Here is an 18560-nt window from a genome sequence, read left to right as displayed (position 1 = left end):
GGCACTTCCCTGGAATGGATGGACTGGGACTTTCTTCTCTGGCGTGTAGGAGGCTGAGGGATGATCTTATAGAGGTCTATAAAATAATGAGGGGCATAGATCAGCGAGATAATTAGTAGCTTTTCCAACAGGTAGGGCAGTCTTATACAAGGGGGCATAGGTTTAAAGCGAGAAGGGAGAGATACAAAAGGGTCCAGAGGGCGATTTTTCCACACAGAGGGTGGTGAATGTCTGGAACAAGCTGTCAGTGGTAGTAGTAGAGGTGGGTACAAGTTTGTCTTTTAAAAAGCATTTAAACAGTTACATGGGTACGATGGATATAGAGGGATATGGGCAAAACGCTGGCAATTGGGACTAGCTTAGTGGTTTAAAAAAAAGGGCAGCAGGACTGTTATCCCTTTAAATGTAAAGACATAACAGTACTAAGGTGTAAATCATGATGCATTTGGAAACTTTTTGGCAAAGCTGCTTCTACAAGCTTGATGTTTTATATCTGGTTTAGCATCCCAGAGTTGACAACAAGAGGACGAGTGCCATTGCGAACAGTCAGCAGTCACTTTGTAGTACAGTGCTGCATGTTATAAAGTGATCTGTATTTCCTGCGAAGTTAGCTAAACAAAAAAAGAGAGAAAATTACTCATGGTTCCTTAGATTGCATATAATATTTGCAACTGTGGATACGAGGATATCTAGTAATTTATGTGATTCATTTTTGTTACTGAGACAGGAAAAATCATGAAATTCACACATTCCATGGACATGAAAATAAGTTTGTATTTATGTCACAGATTAGTCAGACACAAGGCTGAGTTACAAGGTAATTTTAAAAGATGATTTTAATGTAGATGTGCCTTACTTATAAAATCTTCTAACCAGGCTCATTGGCTGCATCTATTGTTGGTGTTTAATTTGATCGACAGGCAAATCATTGATTGCAAGGCTATTTTTAAAATGTCAATTGGGCACAAATCCTCCAAGGCACAACAGTGTACTAGCTAGAGCTTTGCCTGCAACACACACCCATCTAATAAATGAACACAGCATGCTATTTGTTCACTTTATATAGACATGCTTCAATGCACAATCGGGTCGCCATGAGACAATACAAGATTCAAACCCATTCTCCAGAAGGGAAAGAGGTAGAACGTAAAAATAAAGATGTTTTTATTTTTCATTGATTCAGATGGCAGAACCAGCACTTGCTTATAGAGCAATGCCGAGCCTGTCTGAGAGAATTCTGAAAAGTAGAACTACCAAATAAATTTAGCAGAACTACCAAATAAATTTAGCAGAACATAAAAAAAAGGAAAAGATGGTGCAATTAATCCAGCCTTGCCAGACACGTTGCTAACATTTACTAACATAATTCCATCTATGCAACCATTAACCATATTATCCCCAGAAGAGGACCTGAAAAGAGGAAAAGAATTTACTATCAACATAAATGTGGGAAATGCTGGTCTGACTCTGAATTAATTGAGTGAAGTTCCTGAAAGCTGTGAACAGCCCCTTATTTTTCAATCCAGCTATTATTACTACTACATTACTTCGCATTTTACAAGCACAAATCCCAAGGTATAGAATCCAAAGCATGGTGGGGTAGTTTGAGAGGATTAACTATTAGCCTGAAGGTACAGATAATTTCTGGAAAGTACATTAGTCAGAGATTTTAAGAGGGCATTCCTGAGAGCTAAGGAAGTTAAAGGCTCTCTGAATGTGGTAGGTTCCCACTGCCCTTGAAGATAAATGGCCTTATGAGGTTGTGCATAAGGCTATGGAGACATTTGAAGATGATTTTAAATTGAATCTCATAGGGCAGGTAGCTAGTGTAGAATAGCGAGGAAGGAAATGGTGTGCATGTAGGGTTTCAAGTGAATTTGATTGCATATTGGAAAAGCTGATAGTCGTGCAGTTTGGAAGGCCTGATAGGTTAATCTCTAGAGTTAATTAAAAAGTGCTTCAGTGACGTGCTGCCTTTCAGATGAGACAATAAACTAAGAACCATCTTAAATAGTCACAAGGCACGACTTTAGAAATCAGGGAAGTTATTCTTGGTATCCTAGGCCAACTTTATCCCTCGACCAGCATCATTTTAAAAAAAATCTTGTGTCATTAGCACCTTGCTGTTTTGTGACAGGTTGCTGTGTGCAAATTGTTTGCCGTGTTTCCTTTTTTACAACAGTGACTTGATTTCAAAAGTGCTCCTTTGGCTGTAAATCATTTTGCTCTGAAGAGTCATATGAACTTGAAACATTAACGTTGCTGCCAGACCTGTCGAATTTATTCAGTATTTTCTGCTGGAAGTTGTCTGTACAAGCCTGTCTTTTTGAAACTGCCTGTGCTTACGTTTGTATCAGAGTGTTTATTTTGCTTGGGTTAACAAAGTATCATAGCCACTGATTGGATTTTGGAAAAGATTGCTGCCTGTCTTTATGCCAGTTCCCTCCTTGTGGATTATGATTTCCTCATTGTGAGTCACCTAGTGCAATGACCATCTCAGGCATGAAGGGGCACCCCTTGGTCAAATAGGTTTTATTGATTGATAGCATCTACAAAATTAAACTTGAAACTAGTACTTCTGTGCACTCACATTTGTCTAGCCGCTATAAAATTGAGTGGAACTACAGACTGAGTCCTGCTTAAGTGGTTAATTGAACAGAGGTACTGGTTGCAAGTGGACATGTTTCATGGCACTTGAAATGGCACTAAAATTTCCCCTGTGCACTTAATCTATTTGTGTTCAGCAATGGAGGCCACGCTATGCAAAGACTCATTGCGGTCCCTTTGGATCAACCTTTATCCAATGATTGAATAATACAACAGCAAACAGCATTCAGGCTGCTGCCAGACATAGTTTGTATGGGTCATTAACTGCTTATGAATGTACTGGATAAAAGTTGTTAATCAAGACCTATTTCAATCGATGACATTAAACTTTTTCATTAGAAACCTTAAAAGCATCCTCAAGCTTGATGATGCACATTCATTCAGCCAACATTACTTTAACACTACTGCAAAAACTATTCAGTATTTACAGCTGTAAATATTAAATGGAATAGGGATGTGATATGTGCAGAATTTCTGTTCAGTACTCATTAAAGGAATTGAAACTGTAGTTTTCAGTTTAATCAGAACTGTTGAATTGAAATTAAAATGCCCCTGAACAAGTTTTATTTTTCAATAATAATCATTATACCTCTGCTTGCAAAAAGAACAGAAATTCCTTCTGGTTTCAACATTATTTAAACACTTAAACTTCAACTTGTTGAAACATTTAAATCCCAACCTGTACCACATATAAAACACATTCCGATCCATGAAAATTCCTATTTTTATGCTTGTCTGATACCCAGGCTTGGAGAAGTCCTATATAAGTTCAGATATGATCTATGGCGATTCATCAAAGATGCCAAAGGATAGTATGGACCAAGTTAGAGTCCCAGGCTAGCCACACAAATTCCCACCGACTATGGCAAGGTCTGCAAGATGTAACAGGTTACAAGATGCGGGCATGTAAAACTGCCAGCACCAATGCAGCCCTCCCCGATGAGCTCAATGCATTCTATGCCTGTTTTAAGCAAGAGATCAGCAAGGGCATGCCCTCATTCCCGGAAGCCTCGGCCAAACTCGTACCCAAAGTCACCATCGCAGGCGTCAGAGCAGCCTTCTCAGCCCATGGAAAGTGACTGGTCTGGGTGGGATACCTGGACGAGCACTCAGATTCTGTGCAGACCAGCTGGTTGGGGTATTTGCAGACATCTTTAATCTCTTTATACCAATCTGAGGACCCTATCTGCTTCAAGAAGGTGACCATCCTCCTGGTACAAAAGAAAAGCCAGGTAGGGTGCGTTAATGACTATTGTCCAGTGACTCTGATATCTATCATTATGAACCTATCTCCAAACTCCATGGTCTGGGGGTCAACTCTTCCCTCTGACTGGATCCTAGACTTCCCAACCTACAGACAGCAATCAGTAAGGATAGGCAACAACACCTTCCACAATCATTCTCAACACCAGTGTCCCACAAGGCTATGTCCTCAACCCCTTACTATACTCCTTAGACACCTGTACACACTTCTTTATACACCTATTTGTGACCAAATTCCTCTTCAACTCGATTTTCAAATTTGTTAATGACACCATCGTAGTGATCTCGAGCAACAGATGAAGTACGATAAGGAAATAGAATCTGGTGAACTTGTGTGACGACAATAATCTCTCCCTCGTTGTCAGTAAAATGAAGGGGATTGCCATTGACTTCAGGAAGCGTTGTGGAAGACTTGCCCTTGTCTACATCAATGGTGATGAAGTGGAAATGATGAGAGCTTCAAGTTTCTAGGTGTCCAGATCACCAACAACCTGTCCTAGTCTCTCCGGCTGACTATCCAGTTAAGAAAGTCCTCCAATGCATCTGTTTTCTCTGGAGACTAAGGAAATTTGGCATGCCCCCTACGACTCACTCCAACTTCTACAGATGCACCATAGAAAGCATCCTTTCTGGTTATATCACAGCTTGGTATGGCTCCTCCTCGGTACAGTATGTCTTGTCTGTATAGCATGCAAGAAACAATACTTCATGATCGAGAGTGACTCAGTCTCAGAACAGTATCAGAGGTTGCAAACATTGGAAAGGCAGAACTTGTAATGTGGGGGAAAAGACAATGGCTTTGATCTCCTTAGAACTGAGCCAGAGGAAGTTGAAACTTGATTTGATTTATTGTCACATGTATTGGGATACAGTGAAAACTATCATTTTATGCACACTTTTTCTAGTTGGAGGTCTGTGACTAGTGGTATTCCGCAGGGTTCCGTACTGGGACCTTTGCTATTTGTGATGTATATAAATGATTTGGAAGAGGGAGTAACTGGTGTGATCAGCAAGTTTGCAGATGACACGAAGATGGCTGGACTTGCTGATAGTGATGAACAGTGTCGGAGAATACAGCAGGATATAGATAGGCTGGTAAATTGGGTGATGAAATGGCAGATGGAATTTAATACAGATAAATGCGAGGTGATGCATTTTGAAAGAAATAATGTAGGGGAGAGTTGTACAATAAATGGTAGGACCATTAAGAGTATAGAAACACTGAGGCACTTAGGTGTGCAAGTTCACAAGTCCTTGAAGGTGGCAGCACAGGTGGAAAAGGTGGTAAAGAAGGCATATGGTATGCTTGCCTTTATAGGAAGGAGTATAGAGTATAAAAGCTGGCGTCTAATGTTGCAGTTGTATAGAACATTTGGAGTCCAGTTCTGGTCGCCGCACTACCAGAAGGATGTGGAGGCCTTGGAGAGAGTGCAGAGGAGGTTTACCAGGATGCTGCCTGGTATGGAGGGTCTTAGCTATGAGGAGAGTTTGGGCAAATTGGGGTTGTTCTCCCTGGGAAGATGGAGAATGAGGGGAGACCTAATAGAGGTGTATAAGATTGTGAAGGGTATAGATAAGAGTGAACAGTGGGAAGCTTTTTCCCAGGTTGGATGTGAAAATCACGAGGGGTCAAGGGCTTAAGGTAAGAGGGGTGAGGTATAATTCAGATGTTAGAGGGAGGTTTTTCACACAGAGGGTTGTGGGGGCCTGGAATGCACTGCCAAGTAGGGTGGTGGAGGCAGACGCGCTAGAGTTGTTTGAGGCTTACCTAGATAGGCACATGAACAGATTAGAGATGGAGGGATACAAAAGAATGTTCTAGTTGAGGATCAAAAGCCTCAGCACGTTCCTGGGAATTAATAGATTCCTATGGGCCGTCCAACATATTTTATGGCTCTCCTATCTCTTACATTGGAGCTACTGGGGATCTTCCGTTAATGTCTGTATGGGCTGTTGTATGTTTATTGATGTCTTTTTTTTACATCCACAGGTGATTCGGCCTGCCTTGTTGGCCAACAAGGGGTATACATGCGGTGGGTTGTGCGAGGGCTGCTCTTGGATGTTGCTTCGAGAGTTGCCTAGTGCTTCACGTCGTTAGTGTACGCTTAAACTGGATTAATTGATGGGCAACATGACAGCTCAGTGACTATCACTGTTTGCTGTGCAGTTACAGGGACCCGGGTCAGATCTCCGGCTTGGGTCGGTGTCTGTGGGAGTTTCACGTTCTCCCTGTGCTTGTGTGAGTTTTCTCCGGGTGCTCCGGTTTCCTCCCACACCCCAAAAATGTGCTTTTAGGCTGATTGGTGTTAATAAATTGTCCGTAAATTGGAACTCCCTTAATCTGGTGCATGTATAATTCTCTAAATTTGCACCCCTGTAGTGTGGAATCCACAAGAAGTAGACAAAAGTTGTAGGTAGAAGAAGGATTGGAATGAGGCACTCGCTGAGTGTCAAAATGGGCAACGCGGGCTTGTAGGGCCGAAGGGCCTGTTTTCTGTGCTGTGTTGTTCTTTGTTCTTCTTTGTAAACAGACAAAGCATACTGTACATAAAGAAGGAAAGCAATGTGTGCAGATTGTAGTGTTACAGTCAAAGCTAGGGTGCAGAGAAAGATCAGCTTAATACAAGGGAGGTCCATTCAAAAGCCTGATGGCGGCAGCAGCAACTAAAGGTATATATAACTGAAAGAAGTTATAATATTTAAGAAAAAAGTCTCAAGGAATTTAGACAAGTGCCTGAAAAACTGAGGGTGTTCCCCAAACCTTGGCCAGAGATGGCTACATAAAGGGAAGCAGCATGTTTTGGAGGTTCAAGGGCCAGACAGTAATATCCAGGTGATTAAAGGTACTTCCACAAATGTTGGGACAAAGGGATGAGGTAATGCACAGAGCCTGCCATTGGAGTATCTGCAGGGTAAAGCAGAGTTAGAGGAGATTTCCAAGATCCGGGATTTGATTAGTAGTGGCGAGCATTGTCAGGAGGCAGGATTGTTAGCGCAACAAAGTTCTCAAAGACAAACGGCAGCCTTGGTAGGGTCTGTTGCTGCATTATAGAAGACAGCAGTCAGAACATTAAAGGGCCAAAATAGCCTCACTACATACACAAATGGCCAACTGAAGTGTAGTGCACTGAGTCTTGCACAGAAAATCCTTGTGGTTTAAGATTTTTCTTTAGAAAAATTACTTGCATGTTCTTTGCATTGAACCTGACAGCTGTGCCTGAATCTGCAGCAAACTGTTCAGATTAGGCGATTTGCCATTTGAAATTCACCTTCTGGCACTCCCTGGCCTATTTACAAGCTCCTTAAAGAGATAAACAGGCTATTAACTAGTGGTTTCCCAACTCCCCATCGCCCCTGTCCTCATTTTGAAAATAGGCATAAGGCACTGACATGCCACCCAGGAGCATTGTTTTCAAAGTGCGCAAACTCCCCTTTCCCCAACGAATAAAAATGAAAGCTCAGGTGTCTACTGCTATGACTCTCACCGACTACCACTATGACCAACCAACTTTACAGATGCACCATAGAAAGCATTCTTTCTGGTTGTATCACAGCTTGATATGGCTTCTGTTCTGCCCAAGACTGCAAGAAACTACAAACCTCCCATCCGTTGACTCTGTCTACACTTCTCGCTGCCTCGGAAAAGCAGCCAGCGTAATCAAAGATCTTCATGCACCCTGGACATTGTCTCTTCCATCTCCTTCCATTGTGAAAAAGATACAAAAGTTTGAGATCATGTACCAAATGACTGAAGCAGCTGCTTCTCTGCTGTCATCAGCCTTTTGAATGGACCTATCTTACGTTAAGTTAGCTTTCTCTACACCATAACTATGACTGTAACAACACTACATTCTGCACCCTCTCATTTCCTTCTCTATAAATGGTATGCTTTGTATGATGCAAGAAGCAATACTTTTCACTATATACTAATATCTGACAGTAAATCCAATCAAAGAATATCAGTAGTTTGGTTGAGTGAACAGAGAAGTGACAAATGACATTCAATCTGAAAAGTGAGAGCTAATGCATTTGTGGGGATGGGGGTAGTGTGGGAGGGTCATAAAAGCAAGGGGCATTCAATAATGGGAAGATACTGAGAGGGGTTGAGGAAGTGAGATACCTTGAAGTGCATGTCCACAGATCCTTAATCATGCCAGGAGAGGTGGCTAATGCTTTCCTTTATTGGGGGAGGTATTGAATACAAAGGCAGGAATGTACTGGTGGGACTGTATAAAACACTGGTTAAGCCACAGCTGGACGTTTATGAACAGTTCTGCTTATTAGTTATACAGGAAATACAAAATTGCCATGGAGAGAGTGCAGAGGAGATCTACAAGAATGTTGCCAGGGCTTGAAAATTATAGCTTTGAGGAGAGATTGATTGGGCTAGGGTTGTTTTCCTTAGAACAGAGGAGGCTGAGGGGTGATCTAATTGAGGTATACAAAATTATGAGGGATCTAGACAGGAAAGACTTGCTTCCCCAGCTGAGGGATCAATTAGCAGGAGGCATAGATGGACACGAGGAAAGAACTTTCTTGTCAGGCTGTGGCAGATATCTGGAATTCACTGTCGAAGTTGGTGATTGAGGCTGAAATGCTCAACTCATTTAAAATGTAGCTGGACCTACATCTGAACTTCTGTAACCTGCAAGATTACAGATCAGGTACTGGAAAATGGGAGTAAAATGAGCGGCTAGTTCTTTTTTTGGCTAGTAAGGACACTATGGACTGAATGGCTTCTTTATGCACCATAACTTTTCATAGGTGCAAAGAATGGCAAACGATTTGTTTGTACAGCAGGCTAAGCTAAATGGGCCTTCCTCAAATGCATTTGCATTTGGTGACATGCAGCCTTTGATTAGAAATTCTACATTAGTTGAAAAGCCAGGAAAATTATTTATCAATTATGATCTGGAATTCACTGCCTGAAAGGGTGGTGAAAATAGATTCACTAATAATTTTAAAAGGGAATTGGGTAAGAATAAGAAAAGAGAAACATTGTGGTGCCATGGGAGAAGAACAAAAACATGAAACCAGTTGGATAGCTCGCGCTAAGTGAGGACAGTCAGCTGAATGCTCTGCTTTCTATTGTTGCAGTAATTATCGGCATTGTATAAACAACAATATTTTCACCTCCTCTCAATCTCCTTAAAAAAAATTATCAAATATTTGGCAACATTTTTTATAAAAGCACCCAACATGTAAAGGTATACATGCTTTCAGAAGAGTCACTGTCAAATCTTCTGCCACAAAGGTGAACAGTTCCACCTGAGCCTTTTTCAAAAATATCTGATTCATCCATAAAATATGCACACCTACTTGTGAACTGAGGGAGTTGGTTAACTGCAGTGGGATGGATACACCTAGTTTTCCTACAATTGCCTTTTAACAGTAGACACTAAATAAAATATAGGAACTGTTAGCTGTGATTTTTCTCCAGTATTGAATGGTGGTGGTGGTGGTGGTAACACCTTTGAGTCGATTAAAGAGAAAATTCCTGAGAGGCTGCTATAGGTTTTTAAGGAAGTATATTACCTATATTAGTGATTAGATTCTATTGCTGCAGTTGTTTACTTCAAATATTTTTGTTTCTGTTAGCAAACATTGTACAAGATTTAATATTTTGATTGAATTAAGAGACTGGCTTGACTCTCTAATGTGAACCAAGTTAGCAAGGCCCCAACCAAGGCAACACTGGGATAGTTCAATTAGTTAATTAGCTGGGAAAGGAAATAAATCATTCCCTGATCATTATCCACTGGCCAGGTTGTAAAATGTCCTTCCCTCATTCTTGATATTTGTCCATGTAAATTGAGTGTTAATGTATCGGTTATTACTAATTTCCCATTTCCTGCATTTTATTTCCATTTGTGTTCTGAAACACCATTTTGGTGCTGCACAATTACAAAGCTAAGTGCCTCTCTCTAACCATTAGCAATTCATGGCTGCTCTTAAGCTTTTTTAGTAGTAAAATCTATTTTCACAATGCTAAAGTTTAAAATAAACACTTGAAGCAGTAGAAAAAGACATAAATCATGTGACAAAAGGCTGATGGGAACATTATCAACAGTTTCAGATTGTTTCAGTTAATAAATTAATTGCAGTGGTAATAGGGAGGAGAGTGGAAATATCCGCTGGCAACAAATTGGATATGGACACTTGAGAGGCTATTTTTATTACCCCTTCTCCCTGAATTTTAAAAAACATTGAAAGCTTAAAGGTTATTAGTCACAAGTGTGCTTACATTAACACTGCAGTGAACTTACTGTGAAAATCCCTTAGCCATCACATTCTGACGCCTACATCATAGAACATAGAACACCATAGCACAAACAGGCCCTTGCGCTGATCATGTCCCTACCTACCAGGCCTATCTATAACCCTCAATCCCATTAAATCTCAAGTACTCATCCAAAAGACCCCAACGAGTTTGCCTCCACCACCACCGATGGCAGCCAATTCCACTCGCTCACCACCCTCTGAGTGAAAAACTTACCCCTGACTCTCCTCTGTAACTGTTCTCCAGAACCTTAAACCTGTGTCCTCTCGTAGCAACCATTTCAACCCTGGGAAATAGCCTCTGAGAGTCCACCCCCTATCTATACCTCTCAACGTCTTATAAACCTCTATCAGGTCGCCTCTCATCCTTCGTCTCTCCAGGGAGAAAAGACCTAACTCCCTCAACCTATCCTCATAAGAAATGCCATCCAATCCAGGTAACATCCTTGTAAGTTTCCTCTGCACCCTTTCAATAGCTTCCACATCCTTCTTGTAGTGAGGCAACCAGAACTGCGCACAGTACTCCAAGTACTCCACAGTACATCGAGGGAGAATTTAGCATGGCCAATTCACCTAACCTGCACACCTTTGGACTGTGGGAGAAAACCTAAACACCCAGAGGAAACCCACATAGACACAGGGAGAATGTGCAAACTCCAGTTAGTGGGCGGCACGGTGTAACAGTGGTTAGCACTGCTGCTTCACAGAGCCAGGGACCTGGATTCGATTCCCGCCTTGGTCACTGTCTGGAGTTTGCACATTCTCCTCGTGCCTGCATGTGTTTCCTCCGGGTGCTCTGGTTTCCTCCCACAGTCCAAAGATGTGCAGGTTAGGTGGTTGCCATGCTAAATTGACCCTTTAATGTCCTGAGACATGTAGGTTAGAGGGATTAGTGGGTAAATGTGTCGGGATATGGGACTAGGGCCTGGGTGGGATTGTGGTTGGTGCAGACTCAATGGGCCAGATGGCCTCTTTCTGCACTGTAGAGTTTCTATGATCCCACACAGACAATAACCAGGCTGGGAATTGAACCTGGGTCCCTGGCGCTGTGAGGCAGCAGTGCTAACCACTATTACCACCATGCTGCCCAAGCAGGTGGGTTTGGATTTCTGTGAAGGCCCGGATAAGATGGATAATCCCTGACAGATATTAATGAAACAGCTTTGTTTTTTATGACAAAATGACAGCTTTGAAGGCTATTTTCAGATGCCAGCCAAGTTACCAAATTTATTGAATTGAGTTTTACAGCTGCTATCATAGGCATAAGCTCATTACCTCCTCGGGACTGCGTCCTTCCATCAGCCTTTACTCTGCCACATCAGCTGGACAGTGGATACTGTGTGCTGAGAAAAATTATCAAACTGATTACTGGAACGAATATATTTGGGACAGTGGTCATTGTTGATGTTCTACTGCATAAGATGCAAGGTAGCACAGGACTGGACAAGAACATTGAAATCCACTTGCAGTGTCCTTCTACGGTAGTTAGTAAATGATCCAGAGGTGAGATAGAATCTGTTCGCCTATAGCGAACAATGACCTGGAATGCGCTGCCTGAAAGATTGGTGGAAGCAGATTCAATACTGGTTTTCGAAGAGAAATTGAATATATAGTTGAGGGGATGAATTTATAGGGCTTTCGATGAGTAAATTTGAAATAATTGAATAGCTCAGTCAGAGAGCTGATGTCGGTAAAAAGCATGTTGTAACTCCCTATATCAGCATTTCTGTTATGTAAATCTCTTGAATTTGCTGATGTAGTCATTCCCCTGTATCATCTTGGCAGCACGATCCATATTTAATCATCCTCTGCAACCAATCTTTTTATCCTCTCTCCGTATATATGTTGAAGAGCCAGCAATAACGTGGGCACCTGAAGTGCCGGAAGATTGGAAAACGGCTAATGTTACGCCGTTGTTTAAGAAGGGTGCCAGGCAAAAGGCGGGGAATTATAGGCCGGTTAGTTTAACATCTGTGGTAGGTAAAATGTTAGAATCCGTCATTAAGCAGGAAATTGCGAGGCATCTTGAAGGGAATTGCTTGATAGGGCGGACGCAACACGGTTTCATTAAAGGGAAGTCGTGTCTGACAAATTTACTGGAGTTCTATGAGGATGTGTCTAGGGCAGTGGATAGAGGAGAGCCGGTGGATGTGGTCTTTCTGGATTTTCAGAAGGCGTTTGACAAGGTACCTCACAAGAGGTTATTGCAGAAGGTCAGGGGACATGGAGTTGGGGGTAGGGTGTTAGCGTGGATAGAGGATTGGTTGTCAAATAGGAGGCAGAGAGTGGGGGTCAATGGGTGCTATTCGGATTGGCGGTTGGTGACTAGTGGGGTGCCCCAGGGGTCGGTGCTGGGGCCTCAGCTATTTACCATTTATATAGATGATCTGGAGGAGGGAACCGAGTGCAGGGTGTCGAAATTTGCTGATGACACCAAGATTGGGGGAAAGGCAAATTGTGCGGAGGGTGTGGAGAGTCTGCAGAAGGATCTAGATAGGCTGGGCGAATGGGCCAGGAAATGGTAAATGGAATTTAATGTTGGCAAGTGTGAGGTGGTCCACTTTGGTAGGAAGAATGGTAGGAAGGACTATTACTTACGTGGCGAAAAACTGCAGCAGGCAATGGTGCAGAGGGACCTCGGGGTCCTTGTGCATGAGTCGCAAAAACCCAGCTTGCAGGTGCAGCAGGTGGTCAGGAAGGCGAATGGGATGCTGGCCTTCATAGCAAGGGGGATTGAATATAAAAGTAGGGAGGTCTTGCTGCAGCTGTATAGGGCATTGGTGAGGCCGCAGCTGGAGTACTGGGTGCAGTTTTGGGCGCCGCACCTGTGCAAGGATATTTTGGCCCTGGAGGGAGTGCAGAGGAGGTTTACTAGGCTGATACCGGAGTTGAGGGGGTTGAGCTATGAGGAGAGGCTGAATAAACTAGGCTTGTACTCGCTAGAGTTTAGAAGAATGAGGGGAGATCTCATTGAGACGTATAAGATGATGAATGGGATGGATAGGATAGAGGTGGAGAGACTCTTCCCGCTCAAAAAAGACAGTAGGACTAGGGGGCACAGCCTCAAGATAAAGGGGAGGCAGTTTAGAACGGAGTTGAGGAGGAACTTCTTCACTCAAAGGGTGGTGAATCTCTGGAATTCTCTGCCCGTTGAAGTGGTGGAGGCTGCCTCGCTAAATATTTTTAAGAAGCGGATTGATGGGTTTTTGATAAGAGAGGGGATTAAGGGTTATGGGGAGAGGGCGGGAAAGTGGAACTGAGCCACAACAGATCAGCCATGATCTTATTGAATGGCGGGGCAGGCTCGAAGGGCTAGATGGCCTACTCTTGCTCCTATTTCTTATGTTCTTATATGTTCTTATGATGCAAGTGGGTCATTTGTGGATATAGGTAAAAGATGCCCTTTGGGCACTGAGACAAGACTGGTTGAAGCCATGTGGGAAGCCTACCAGACTGATAAATTATAAATGGAACTTTTGTTAATCTAGGAAGAGATAAATGCAAGTTACGCTAATGGTGAAGCGTGCGATTTATTAACTTTCTTCTAGGTAGGGGATACGGTGGATTTAGAATGGGAAATTTCCTTGGGGACTGCTCCTGTTCCTTCTTGGCTAAGCAGATGGTAAAATTTCTATTCATGCATGCACACAGAGCTTGTGCTGCACTTTAGTGAAGTAATGCCAGCGAGGTAGGAGCAACTCAGGAACTTTCCTTACATAATGGGAAGGGATAGGAATACTGGTGATGGTTGTTCATAAGTAAAGATTTTGGTTAAACAGCAGCATGCCTCTTAGGGCCGGGGATTGGTGTCTGACCAAAAAGTGTGGTTTGTAGCATCCCATCTTCATGCCCCTTTCCATGGATAGTTGGTAACAAAGTTACCCTTGATTCCCACTCAGTGAGCTGTGTACACAATGTAAGTGTTCCTGTGGGTTAGAGCAGGGTTAATCCGGACATCCTAGAATAACTGGATTAATTTGAAGGCTGCACTATTAATGCAAGATCCTTAGGTGTCAAGACATTGTTACTAAAAACGGACATCCCTAAAAGTTGGTACCCATGTTGATAGGGTTGTTAAGAAGGCATACAGTGTGTTAACTTTTATTGGTAGAGGGATTGAGTTTTGGAGCCATGAGGTCATGTTGCAGCTGTACAAAACTCTGGTGCAGCTGCACTTGGAGTATTGCATACAGTTCTGGTCGCCGCATTATAGGAAGGACGTAGGGGAAGCATTGGAAGGCGTGCAGAGGAGATTTACCAGGATGTTGCCTGGTATGGTGGGAAGGTCTTATGAGGAAAGGCTGAGGGACTTGAGGCTGTTTTCATTAGAGAGAAGAAGGTTAAGAGGTCACTTATTAGAGGCATACAAGATGATCTGAGGATTAGATAGGGTGTACAGTGAGAGACTTTTTCCTCGGATGGTGATGGCTAGCACGAGGGGACATAGCTTTAAATTGAGGGGTGATAGATATAGGACAGATGTCAGAGGTAGGTCCTTTACTCAGAGTAGTAAGGGCGTGGAATGCTCTGCCTGCAACAGAAGTGGACTCACCAACATTAAGGGCATTTAAATGGTCATTGGATAAACATATGGATGATATTGGAATAGTGTAGGTTAGATAGGTTTTAGATTGGTTTTCACAGGTCGGCGCAACATCGAGGGCCAAAGAGCCTGTGCTGTACTGCACTGTTATGTTCTATGACGTTGTTTTCAATTCTGTAATTTCATTGTTTTCAGTTCTAATGAAAAATAAATGTTAAACATGTAACTGTCGATTTGAAACAAGTGTGTGGTCTGTTTATTTGCTATCGAGGATGGGTATATCAAATCTGAGCTACATGTTAAAGTTAGCTTTCTTTAAAAAAGAATCTAGATGCCTCAGGATTTTGCCACAATCAGATTATCATGCTTACTGCTCCAGCAATATTTATTTCTTCCTTACCCCACCCCCTTTGCCACAGAGTATGACAACACTGTCTCTAGGTCCACATATGTAAACACATCACTTGGCTGAGGTGTTGGGCCATTGCGGCTGGTAGAACCTGTACCTTCACTGAAAAAGAAAATTGGATTGGGTGTGGGGTTGGAACATTATTATGGTTTAAGTTTTTCATTGTACATTACTTTGAAAGGGGCAAAGTGTGTGGACTGAATCCACAGCAGATGCTTCCATTTATTCTGTATTACTCAGATTGCCTTATATGGAGGCTGGGTGATCTCAGTAGCTCTGCAATGGCTCTGATGTATGGTGCTACCTCTTTTAGGGTCATAGACTCATTACAGCACTGAAGATGACCATTTGATTCATCAGGTTGCATTTAAAAATTGTGAACAAGCTTGTGCAAGAAATAAAGTGTGTGGACTGAGTCCATTCTAACTCTGTAGTGCAATCCAGTCAGTCTCATTCCCTACTTTATCCCCATGGCCCTGAAAATTTCCTTTTGAAATCATTGATCATCTCTGCTTCCACTGCCCTACAAGATAATGAGTTTCAGGTCATTACCACTCACTGCTTATAAAAAGCTCTGCCTCACATTTTCCTTGGATCACTTTCCCAAAACTTTAAATCTCTGCTCTCTTTAGCCTTTGTACGGTCAGCTGATGGGAACAGCCCTTGTGAAAACGATGAGTGATAAATATTTCCTTTTGGATCTGATTTGATATAAATATGCCACGGTTAAACAAATGATATACAATTCTGTGCTAAAGATGGCCATGATAAGTCTAGTTGCTATTTGTAGCATTTTAGAAGCTCAGAGGAATCTCCACCTGGTTGCTTTTTTAAGTAGCCCAATAATGCATATTTCATTTTTCATGAAATCCAAATTTCATTTCCCTCTCCCTGAATGCCAACACCCCCCCCCCCGCCCCGCCCCGCCCCGGCAACCTTTTCGGGTCCAGGGAATGCAAGTCAAATTTACCCTCAAGTCCTGGTATCATTTCTGGTGAATCAATGTTGTACCACTTCTAAGGCGATCAACCTGAAGCACCAACTCTGTTTCTTTCTCCTCACATGCTGCCTGACCTGCTGAATATTTTCAGCACTTTTTATTTCTTTCACAAGCTTGTTCACAATTTTTATATGCAACCTGGTTGATTTTAAAGACCAGATTTCTGCACCTGACCACTAACTTTTGCCTATACGGGCACCTAAATGTCTTTATTCCTTCACAGGTTCTAGTCTTTTGCCATCAAGAAAATCTAATTTATCTTCCTCCAATCCAAAGCGCATCACCTCTCGCCCCACTATGAATTCAGTTTCTGTAGTTTTGTCCACTTAGCGTGGTCTTTGTGTCTCTTTGTAACCTGCTCATTAAATTCACACAATTTACTACACCCGAGTGGCATCTGACTTAGTGCCATACATCTCTTCATTCCTTTGGCCAAATCACCATATATGGTACAAAGAAGTGCATCCAGTACACACACCTGGGGAATGTCACTTTTTGCATCCTGCCCATTAAGAATTGTAAAATGTTAATATGCAGTTAAGTAGGAAGGTTTTACTGTAGCTGTGCAGGACATCTATCAAACTGTATTTGAAATACTGTATATAGTTTTGGTTTCCTTGGTTGAAAAAAGATGTAATTCCATTAGATGCAGTATAAAGAAGATTCACTCAATGGCTGTGCCATTGAACTTATTTAAGGCAGAGTTACAGGTTTTTGACAAACAAGGGAACTACCAGAGGGACAGCAAAGTGAAACTGAGACCACAATCTGATGAGCCATTAACTTACTGAATGGCAGAGCAGGCTTAAAAGGCTTAATGGTCTACTCCTGTTGCTAAGCCCTATGTTCCTAAGAACAAATTCTTTGTCTACTCCTTCCAAAACAATAGTGATTCATATGAAAAAGTTGTCTATAATTCTGTGGAGTTCCATTATTGTTACAGATCACTTGTGCACAAACTCATCAAATGCCTTCTGCATCCCTATACACAAGAACAAAGAAAAGTATAGCACAGGGACAGGCCCTTCAGCAATCCAAGCCTATGTTAGTTATTTTCAAAAAATTAGAAACCAAAACCAACCAATCACAGAGAATTTTCTCGGAACAGTTTTTGGGTGACTTCCCCTTCGTCTAATGTTTTGGCTCTGCAAGAGCCTTTTTGTTTGTGTTTTGCCAAGCTGCAAAGAAAGGAGGCGCTCATTTAAGTTTATTTATTAGTCACAAGCAGGCTTACATTCACACTGCAATTAAGTTACTGTGAAAATCCCCTAATTGTCACACTCTGGCACCTGTTCAAGTACACTGAGGGAGAATTAGCATGGCCAATCCACGTAACCTGCACATCTTTGGACTGTAGGAGGAAATCTGAGCACCTGGAGGAAACCCACACAGACACACGGAGAGCATACAGACCTCACAAGATAGTGACCCAAGCTGGGAATTGAACCCAGTTCCCTGGCGCAGTGAGGCAGTAGTGCTAACCTTGTGCCACCTTGCTGCCGTAATATAGTGCCCTAACGTGACATTAATATTTGTGATCCAGTATTTGGAATAGATGTCATCGGCATTCTTACCAAGGTATTTTAAAAATACTGTTAAAAGAATCCTCAAGTTTTGGGGAGCAATGGACTAGTGGTATTATCACGGGTTCAAACCCCACCAGGGCAGATGGTGGAATTTGAATTCAATAAAAAATCTGAAATTTACTGATGACCATGGAACCATTGTTGATTGTCGGATAAACCCCATCTGGTTCACTAGTGTCCTTTTAAGGAAGGAAATCTGCTGCCCTTACCTGGTCTGGTATATGTTTGACTCCAGAGTCACAGCAATGTGGTTGACTTTCAGCTACCCTCTGAAATGGCCCAGCAAGACACTCAGTTTCAAGGGCAGTTAGGGATGAGAAATCAGTGCTGGTCAGCCAGAGATGCCCTTATCCCACAAATGAATAAAAAAAAGTTTTAATCTAAAAATGCTATTCTCTTCAACAGTCTTGCTGATTATTGCACCCTTGCAGCTGAACCTGTGTCACAAAGCTATTGATGTTTTTCTCCATAATGTGACAAACTAATGGATCTGCTGCAATTTAAGGAGATTGGATGAAACGGTTTAGACAGAACACTGGATAGATATTGTGGAAGTTGTTGCAATTTTTAACTTAATATTCCATTATTTTAGGTGACATTCATGGACAGTACACAGACCTCCTGAGGTTGTTTGAATATGGAGGATTTCCACCTGAGGCGAATTACTTGTTCTTGGGAGATTACGTAGATCGAGGAAAGCAGTCTCTGGAGACCATTTGCCTCCTCCTAGCATACAAGATCAAATACCCAGAAAACTTCTTCCTTTTGCGGGGAAATCATGAGTGTGCCAGTATCAATCGCATCTATGGCTTCTATGATGAGTGTGAGTACCCAGTTTACTGTTTAATTTGTTGACTGGTGGTATCGCCATCT

The 18560-nt window shown here is 42.2% G+C and overlaps 1 protein-coding gene across 1 annotated transcript in view; it reads left to right on the top strand.

The window, feature by feature from the left end:
• LOC145345219 (serine/threonine-protein phosphatase PP1-beta catalytic subunit) overlaps positions 1–18560 on the top strand; it is a 116574-nt gene that overhangs the window by 66111 nt on the left and 31903 nt on the right. Inside the window, exon 3 of the mRNA XM_080192968.1 lies at positions 18280–18510. Within this exon, the coding sequence (XP_080049094.1) occupies positions 18280–18510 (231 nt within the window). The remainder of the gene's footprint in view (positions 1–18279; positions 18511–18560) is intronic.

The sequence above is a fragment of the Carcharhinus amblyrhynchos genome, chromosome 7 (assembly GCF_965287045.1).
Source record: "Carcharhinus amblyrhynchos chromosome 7, sCarAmb.v2.hapA, whole genome shotgun sequence".
Taxonomy (NCBI): Eukaryota; Metazoa; Chordata; class Chondrichthyes; order Carcharhiniformes; family Carcharhinidae; genus Carcharhinus; species Carcharhinus amblyrhynchos.
Note: the sequence above shows the minus strand (reverse complement) of the source record. Positions and strands in the feature narration are given on the sequence as shown.